The sequence below is a fragment of the Thamnophis elegans genome, chromosome 8 (genome assembly GCF_009769535.1).
Source record: "Thamnophis elegans isolate rThaEle1 chromosome 8, rThaEle1.pri, whole genome shotgun sequence".
Classification (NCBI taxonomy): Eukaryota; Metazoa; Chordata; class Lepidosauria; order Squamata; family Colubridae; genus Thamnophis; species Thamnophis elegans.
The window spans coordinates 11,025,879-11,035,743 of record NC_045548.1 but is presented as its reverse complement, the minus strand read 5'-3'; the positions used below and the strand labels follow the sequence as shown (position 1 = coordinate 11,035,743).

Here is a 9,865-nt window from a genome sequence, read left to right as displayed (position 1 = left end):
GTATTTATTAGTTTGTTTGTTTTTAAAAAGCTACTAAAGTATTTTATAGGTAATGCATTTAAGAAAAGAATCTTTTTTAGCAAAACTATGAATACAAGTACTCCTTGTTTAGTGGCTGTCTCATTTGGTGTCAAATTGCAGTTACAGTACAATGATGATGAAAAAGAAGTTATGCAACCAATGCCCACATTTACAATCTTTGCAGGTCTGTATAAAGTAAAGAAAAGTTGTAGTAATATCATAACCACAGTTGCAGTTTCACATAGCCACCACTTTGCTTAACAACTGAATTGCAGGTCCCAATTGTGGTCGCTAAAAGAGGATTACTTATATTGTTAGTTCTAATCAGCTGAGACTGCCGAATCAACTTTCACCCTTCCCTGTTCTGTCTGTTTTAATCTCACGTGAGTTGTTTGCGAATCAAATCAGACTTGCTAGTTTCCCAAACTCACTGGAACAAATGCGTTTACATGGAGGATAGTACAAATGTTGGGATTCCTCTTTCAGTGATTCTGGTGTATAGCTCTAGCTCCTTTTTCTCACACTACAACCAATAAAGAAAAACTGAATGCATCGATTATTTGCATCCAGATGTTCCTCGTGCAAGAACTTTTGTGAATGTCCTCAAGAGGGCAGCAAATGTCAACACAAGCTTGCATTGTGGACTGCAGCCATCCGTCAAGGCCTCTGAGAGGGTCTTGTGACCGCACCAATGTGACCAGATGGCACAGCACTCCCCCTCCCTCCCTCCCTCCCTCCCTCCCACTCCTCAGCAGCGCGACAATCAATCCTCTTAGACTTCTCCTAATGACTGCCAAAGCCGCTGATCAAACAGAAATCATGACGGAGCTGTTGGATCAGTCTGAGAACAATCTGCTCGAATGCAAAGTGTGCTTCGAAAATTTTAACCCCGAGAAAAAGCATCGGCCGAAGAACTTGCCATGCGGGCATGTGATGTGCCTGGAGTGTGTCATGTCTCTGGCCCACCCTCGGAATTCCAGGCTGGAGTGCCCTTTCTGTCGAAGGGCTTGCAAAGCTTCAGAGACTAGCGACTGCTTGCCGTTGTTGCACCTGATGGAAATCTTGAATCCTTCAGCCAACCGGACTCCGGTTGTTGGGAAGACAGTAGGGAGAAAGGAGGCTGTGGCTGCCCCTGGATCTCAGCTCTTCACCTTTCACCTTTCTTTCGGAGGCTGGGGGACGCTGATCAACCCCACAGGGCTGGCTGTGTGTCAGAGCTCCAGCTGTTTAGCCGTGGCCCACGATGGCAAGAAGCGAATCAAGCTGTTCAGCTTCAGTGGCAGCTGCATACAGCAGTTCGGAGAAAGAGGGCAATCCGGAAATGACCTCCGGTACCCGACTGATGTCGCAGTCACGCTGGACGGTCACATTGTGGTCACAGATAGCGGGGATCGTTCGGTCAAAGTGTTCGATTGTGACGGCAGAGGCAAAATGGTCATCGCGGAGTCCTTTTCCTTGCCGTGGGGCCTTGACACCCTGCCCCAAGACGACATCCTCATGACCGATTCGGAGGCAGGTGCTCTGTACCGCTTGTCGGCTGACTTTAAAAATGGAGAATTAAAGGGAGTGAAGAAGTTGTATTCTAACCTGTGTTATCCGAGGAAAGTGGCTGCTTCGCCCGTCTCTGGAGCCATCGCTGTCATCGAACACTTGATGGCCAGAGGGCCCTGCTACGGCAATACCAGGCTGAAAATCTTCAACAGAGACTTGCAGCTAATCGGTCAGGTGGACAGTTTCGGCCTGAGTCTTGTCTTCCCTTCCAAAGTCCACGCCAGTGCTGTGACCTTTAGCAGGGAAGGGCAAGTAATAGTAACGGATGCTTATAACCAAGCCGTTTTCTCTCTTGGAAAACCCGAAGAATTCCCTATGTGTACACCACTGATAACTCAGGGACTTTCCTACCCTTTGGCATTAACTTTCATATCAGATAATTCTCTAGTCATTTTAGACGGGGGCGATCATTCTTTAAAAATATATGCTCTCAGCTAAGCAGTGGCCTCTGGGTGGGACTCAAACCAGCTGGCAATTTCAAGGAAGATATATACAAAATGCTTAATTCTCTGGCTGGTGGGTTTGAATCTTACCTGGCTTAGCTGTAGTGGATTTTGGTTCCAACAAGTTGAGACGTACTTAGCTCTGTAGCTTTGTACCTCCCTCCCCGAATGGAAGGCAATTTATTTCTGAGTGAAACTGCACCGCAAAATCATCGCCCCGTACTAGAATTAATGTAGTAAAATATATGGAGCCACACGTGGCCTACTTTGAAAATGGATATATTTGGTTCTGGATAGGATGAGTTTCTCTTGGGTTATTGATGGTACAAAGCCTTGACCCTTTCACCGGGGTTTCTTAAAACAAAATAAAGGATTCTTTTATTTTCTACATTAGAAAACAATTCTGATTTCCCTTCGTTTTCCTAACCTGATGCCCTCCAGTTGTGTTGAGCTTGCCAATCACATTATTTCTAACCAATGTGACTGAGGATTCTGGAAGTTGATATTTCATTTAAATTTGTAAATTTAGAAATACATGGAGCAACATGTGATGTACTAAATTTGTAAATTTAGAAAGGGTGGTTTATAACCTTGATGAAAGAAATGTCCTTCTGGGTTCAGCTCCAAGTGGGGAAGACGACACTGGAGACATGGAGGCTGCTTGGAAAGATGGTTTATTGTTGGACAGGACCACATGGCTTGAGCCCTGAACAGAAAAGGTGATCACATGCTTCAATGTTGGTGGAGAAGAAGAGAAGGGCTGAAGGAGGGGCTTGCTAGGCTTCTTATAACCTGTTTAGTCCCACCTCTCTGTTTCCTGTTCCTGTGTAAGAAATGTATTCTGATTGGTTGTCAGACTCCTATGGTGCCATGCAGGGGACTACTCTCTAGGCTGTTTTGAATACAGGTATGAGTTCTCAGATGCCATGTGGAGAGTTGAGTAATATCCCTTCCCCCTGCAGCTGCAGTGGGGAAATCTTTATTATGTAAAGTGGGCTAGCCTGGCCTTCTCAGAGGCCTAATGACAAAGTGTGGATGGGCAGGAAGCTACAGGAAACTATTCTGTCTTTTAAAGCATGTTTCTTTCTTTGCACATCCAGAGAAATATTCTGCCTTTTCAATATTTCCTAGGATATTTCATTTTTCTGGGAGAGGGCTGGATGATAACTTCCCACATAACCAACACTAACCCATGAAACATCAGGGAAAATGATACTTGTTAGTTATTCTGGGAAAAGTTGCCTTCAGTAAATACTTTGCAGTGTCATCGTGTAAATAATTTAAAGTGGAACAAAGCAGGGTATTGGAGTGACATGTTCACAGCTAGTCAAGGCATGAGGATGACTCACTTCCATATAATTACATTAATTTCTTTTAAACATCTTGCAGCTACTTAAACCAGTGCAAACCTGCATGTAGAGAATGTTAAGGATTAAGCAAAGTGTTAAGATAATTTAGTACTAGCTACAGAATTTCTTTCAAAGAAGAGATATAGTTTAGATCAACCATTTCATCAATGTAAGGGACAAACTACTGCACATATAAAGAACTATATTTTATATCACATATTCCTTTAATAGATGAATGAAATATCTAACACATTCAGTAATAAATAGTGATATTTTTAATGCATTCATATTCAGGTAACTTATATCAATGTATTACAGTAACTACATTTTTGTGTGAGAAAGGGAGGGAGGGAGAAATACAGTCTTCAGAACTATTTAAATTTAAATTCCATTTAAATGGAAATCTTCCTTCCAAAACAACAAGGAAATCCTGGCAATTTTCCTTGGAGTTATTTTTCTGCTCGCTATTATGGTTTCTTTCATCCAATAAACATCCAGGAAATTACCTTCAAAGAATAAAATATAATTGGAGACCCATTTTTACTTGGGGAAGGGAGCAGGAGGGGAGATAGCTAATGGAATTTAAGGATTTTCATCCTACCATCTTTTCCTTTAAAGGGTAAAATCTCAAAAATCATGCTCTTTAAAAAAAAAAACAGCCACCCCAAAATAAATATAATTGCTGCTAACATATATTTGACTTACATTTAACAAAAAGCAGACTTAAACGACCTTCAAAATCAGCTGGAGTTAACTTCATGAACACATCCATGGAAAATGAAGGAATAGTTTGCTATTGTTTTGTTTCAGTTTTTTTTTTCTTCAGTTTTCCAGTCGAGTCTGCAACTGGGTTATTCTCTGTGATCTCCCATCCAATTACCAACTTGACCCAATCCTACTTAGGTTTTAAAGTTACACGTGATTAAAGCAGGTGCTGCTTCCTGCTTTTTCAGTCTTGGCGTTGTTAGGATTCTAGAATTCACAACCAGAGGTTCGAACCAGTTTGGCAGAGTAGAGAGTAACTCAGCCGCCCACGGACCCGAACCAGTTCTATTGTCAGCTGCGTCATCGTGATTTTTGGTTCTGTGCATGCGCAGAACAATGTCCATTGCAGAAATGTAATCCCCCCCCTCTTTTCTAATGTTCTGTGCATGTGCAGATTTTTTTAGGTATAAATGTGCATGCATACCAAATCGCCATAATGCCAGTAGCAACCCACCCCTGTTCACAAGGAATGAAGATGTATTCCTCATAACACAAGACACACTGCTGTTGCTGTTTTCTTAACAAGAACATACAAGTGATTCTATGGGAAGAACTTAAAAAAAATCTGCGATAGCAAATAATTTCCCAACTCCTGGGGTGTTAAAAAAAAATGCAGCACATTGTTCATTGGTTAATCTGGTGGAATTTAACTCTTTACCTAGCATCCTTATGTAAATTAAAATTGTTACATATGAAAAGCTCATGAGAGGCTATAAAAACACAATATTCTTGGAAACCCACATGGAAAAAAAATACTGAGTCAAATGACTGAATTGCATCCAGAGTTCTTCTGAGTGGAGGAATAAGAAAGGCAATATTTGTCATTTCCCCCATCTCTTTTATGCTCTGGAAGGCTGGGACATTCCCTTGAATAGAGAAGCACTAAATTAGGACTCACTGCAATGTATGACCCATCCCCTACTCTCAGAGCAAACTGCTGTTAAATCTTGGATCCTTCTGCCAATAGAAGAAAACATTTTGATTCTCCGGATGCTGATCCTGGATCTTTCCCATGATTTGTACAAAATTTACCATCTGGTATGTTGTAGTTAGAAAAGGAATGGAATTAGGATAAAAATAATATTTTCTTTTTTTTCCCCCTTTGGTTTTTGAAGAAAAAGTTGGCAGTCAAGTATCCTCTTTTTACTTCTGGCAAAAAAATACGTTTCACATCAGTACAGACAAGATACTGTCAAAAACGTATCTCCATGTTCATTTACAGAAGTAAAGCTATAGGCATCTACCAAAACTGACAGGATTAAGAAGTATTTTCAATACTAGTCATGCCATTGGCTTCATGTACTGAAAAGTAAAATAAAGATCAACAAATTGACTTCACGAGGCAAGAGAAAGTTTTGTACTGTACACAGTTTGGATTAGTGTGTACATATTGCCCAAATTCACAGAACACGTATTCTGGTTATTTTTAAAATAACCTATAAATAACCACAGTAGCATTTGATTCATTTAATAGCTCTGGGCCAAAAGAGATGTAGTGCCAGTAAACTGAGTTGGATCTCTTGAATGTTGTTTTCATTTTAAGTCATGAGGTTTAATTTTCGTATTTCTGCCTAGGAAGCCTTTCATTCCAAAAATCTATTCTATAAGCAGGGATAATGAAGTGCAGCCTTGAATAATGTTCAATGTGCCAGCATTCCTATAGTTGTGGCTTTCAGAGTCCCCCAGAGTAGAGGGGAACCAAAATTATTACCTCTTTTAAAAAAATTTGCAGGCAGGTAAGGAGAAAAAAAAAATCTTAAAACACAGGAAAAGCTTAAGATACCTATTGCATGCGACAATGTCTCTTGCCTACTTCCCCATATTGGGAAAAAGAACACTTTTTGGAATGAGATTCTTAACACAAAAATTACACCAAGCATTTCCTTTTTCATCTGCCTGCTATAACAAGGTGGACAATCTTTTCCTGTCCAGTACCCATGGATTGTGAGTAAAAATGAGCACCAAAATTGACAAGGCCACCCTTTACTTATTTTATTTCTCTTTCTGCTATCTTCCTTCCTTCCTTCCTTCCTTCCTTCCTTCCTTTTCCAAAATTTCCAAAATTTCCATTTCCAAAATTTAGGAAACAGAGAAACAACATATTGGATGGCTTCCTACAACATTCTACACTAAGCTAAAGTGGAATTTGATTTGTTTGTTGTTTTGAACACTGCAAGAACTTAAACCTTTTATTTTAGCATGTATGAGAAAGGCCAGCATTTAAGCCATAATATTGTTTAGTTGACTGTATGAGATCCAGGTTTTAGTTTTAATATGTTGTGTGAAGTCCTCCATTTAAAAACACCCTTGCAGCTTTTGCTCAGAAACGGTCATCCTGGAAGAGGGGGTAAAACAGGGCACAAATGATGAACAGGAAGACAATATGGAAGAAAGAAGAATTGAAAACAAAAAGCAGATAGATGATTTCACTGGGATTTACAGTCACAAAGGAAATGCAAACAAGGGGGAAGTCCCCTCCCAAAAGAAATCACCAAACAGTGAAGAAGGGAGGATAGGGAAAACCCTGGGGGAAAATATCAGAAAAATAAAATTAAATACCTTGAAGAAAAGATACAAAAACCATAAAAATAGGAAAAGAAAAAGAAGTTAGGAGAAAGGGGGAGAAGAAGAAAAATGATTAGAAGTGGAATTCTTGAGAGCTAAAGAGAAAATGGTTAAAATAGGAAGAAAAGGAAAAAGAGTTACATTAGTAGACTAAAGGGTGTAGGAAGTTATCACCCAGACCTCTCCCAGAAAAATGAAATATCCTAGGAAATATTGAAAAGGCAGAATATTTCTCTGGATGTGAAAAGAAAGAAACATGTTTTAAAAGACAGAATAGCTGCCTGTAGCTTCCTGCCCATCCCCACTTTGTTAATGGGCCATTAAGAAGGACCAGTTAGTCCACTTTACATAACAAAGACTTCTCCACTTCAGCTACAGGAAAGCATGATAATATTGGCCCCAACTGACCACATGGCATCTGAGAACTCAACCAAACCTGGATTCAAAACACAGCCTAGAGAGTTGCCCCTGCATGGCCCCATGGGAGTCTGACAACCAATCAGAATACATTTCTTATGCAGGAACAGGAAACAGAGAGGTGGGACTGAACAGATTATAAAAAGCCTAGCAAGCCCCTCCCTCAGCCCTTCTCTTCTTCTCCACCAACATTGAAGCATGTGATCACCTTTTCTGTTCAGGGCTCAAGCCATGTGGTCCTTTTCTACCAATAAACCATCTTTCCAAGCAGCCTCCATGTGTCTTTTTCCCCACTTGGAGCTGAACCCAGAAGGACATTTCTTTCATCAAGGGAATAGTAGCAAGATTGTTAATGTTATGTAACTAATTAAGAAATAAAGTAACTATGGTATATTGTTAATTGTGGATACAATAATGAAAGAAATGCTCTCTATGTTAAAATTGGATTAGAGGATATATGTTGTTTATAGTAAAATAGATTAATGGAGAAAATATGAAATGAAAATTTGGTGCAACTTTGAAGGGGCAATTGAAGATATTGTTTATATATTAAGAAAAAATAAGCATAAAGATGAAAAATAATGGAAGAGTATAATTTGGCAGAAAATAAAACAGTATTATGATGTAAAATAGATTATTGAAACGAGAGGATGTAAAAGAAAGAACCCGGACAATACTTTGTTTATATAACATGTGAAAAATTGTATTAAAAAATAAAAACCTTGACATTAAAAAACAAATAAACGCTCAACCTTTATGGATGTCCTCTTTTTCCAGTTCAGGGACATCACAATCACATGGTACACAATGTAGCAACATGGTCTGCTTTGTTCCAAAGTTTGCACAGGGCAAAATTAAAGTCAGAACAAATTGCAAACAAAATCCTGCCTGAAACATGATTGTATACAGTGTAACATTGCTGTTGCAATACTTTTACAACACAATACAATACAATAGCAGAGTTGGAAGGGACCTTGGAGGTCTTCTAGTCCAACCCCCTGCCTAGGCAGGAAACCCTATTCCGTTTCAGACAAATGGCTATCCAACATCTTCTTAAAGACTTCCAGCGTTGGGGCATTCACAACTTCTGGAGGCGATTTCTGTTCCACTGATTAATCGTTCTAACTGTCAGGAAATTTCTCTTCAGTTCTAAGTTGCTTCTCTCCTTGATTAGTTTCCACCCATTGCTTTTTGTTCTGCCCTCAAGTGCCTTGGAAAATAGTTTGACCTCAATCTGTCTCCCTCTTCATGCGTTCTAGTGAAACAATCATCCACGTTCAAGAAACGAAGATCATTAGATTTTTGGAATCAACAGATTGTTCGCTTAGATGATGATGTTGAACAAGGGGAATTGATTCTAGCAGTTCTACCCGGAGGAGAGCCTTCTCTTTGGCTGCTCTGATCCTCTGGAACGAGCTCCCCGTGGAGATTCGAACCCTCACCACCCTCCAGGCCTTCCGCAAAGCCCTTAAAACCTGGCTGTTCCGACAGGCCTGGGGCTAAAGAGCTTCTGCCCCCCTTATCGAATGGTATGGCTGTTGTGTGCTTTTAAATTGTGTATTGTTATGTTCGTCTTTTTTATCCCCTGTCTGTATACCCTTCCCTGACTTGAATTGTGAGCCGCCCTGAGTCCCCTTCGGGGAAAAGGGCAGCATATAAATGTAATCAATCAATCAATCAAGTTCTTACAAAATGAAGCAACCAATATCTGGGCCATTCTACATGCTATATTTGTACTAATCTGGGACAAATGCACCCTCTGTGTACTTTTAGCATGCAAGTTCTTTGGCAGTTCTCCAACTCTGTTGTGATATAGGAAAACACAGTAGAGAGTTTTGCAGGGTTAATGTTGGAGTTGTAAGACTTCCATCGGGAACTCTTTATCTTATCTCCTCCCCTCCTTGTTGAAGTCAAAGAACCATAGTGCTCCATCACTCTTTGTGTTCCTTTTTTCCCTTCATTGGAAAATAACAGAATGAGACAGAATGTTAACTGAACACTTGACTTTATATATTTATAGTGCCTTAATCGATGCATCCAATTTGTTCCATTTAGGTCATCAGAATTATGATAGGAAACCATATCCCTGGCCATATGTTGCAATAAATAGGTGCTTCTATCTTAACTAAACTTTCCACTGGTCAGCTGCATAGAAAAACGTGGTTCTATTATTTGCACCAAAATATATTTTTAAATTCCCTTTCACCTTTTTCTAAACGTTGGTCCATCAATTTTGATTGCAACAAAAGATCAGAAATGATTTAAATTGTTTAAAGTTAGTTCAGCAAGAAGAAGCTAAGGTCAATGTAGAATGTCATTAATTTCTTTATTTCTTTTTTCTCAATAGATTATAGACTGTGTTTGTTAAAAATCCATACCATGTACGGGTTCTGGGAAGTCGGGGGGGGGGGAAGGAGGAGGGGGGTTGGGGGGTGGAGGGAGGGAGGGGCATACAAAAAAAAATTGTACTTCAATGTTTTACTGAATGATGAAATATTTGTGTTTTAAAAGAAATCAAACTTATGAATCAGTTAATTTTGATTACCACAATTGCTTCTTTCTGCATTTCTTTACAACTCTATAGAATCCTTTGTAATATACTATATATTCTAGTTAGAACTGCACACATTCTAACTAATGCATTCTAACTGTGGCCAGTCTAGAGATTGTATAAAGGCAGTGTAATACAAGGACTTATTTTATTACTTTTTTGCATAGTTTTATGGAATAGTGTGCCTATTATGTAAGAATTCG

General features: G+C 39.5%; 1 protein-coding gene across 1 annotated transcript; it reads left to right on the top strand.

Moving 5' to 3' along the window:
• NHLRC1 (NHL repeat containing E3 ubiquitin protein ligase 1) lies at window positions 1–2,401 on the top strand. Its single transcript, XM_032222267.1, has one exon. The coding sequence runs from the start codon at window positions 619–621 to the stop codon at window positions 2,008–2,010; it is 1,392 nt and encodes a 463-aa protein (XP_032078158.1). The 5' UTR covers window positions 1–618; the 3' UTR covers window positions 2,011–2,401.
• The last annotated feature ends 7,464 nt before the right edge of the window (window positions 2,402–9,865 follow it).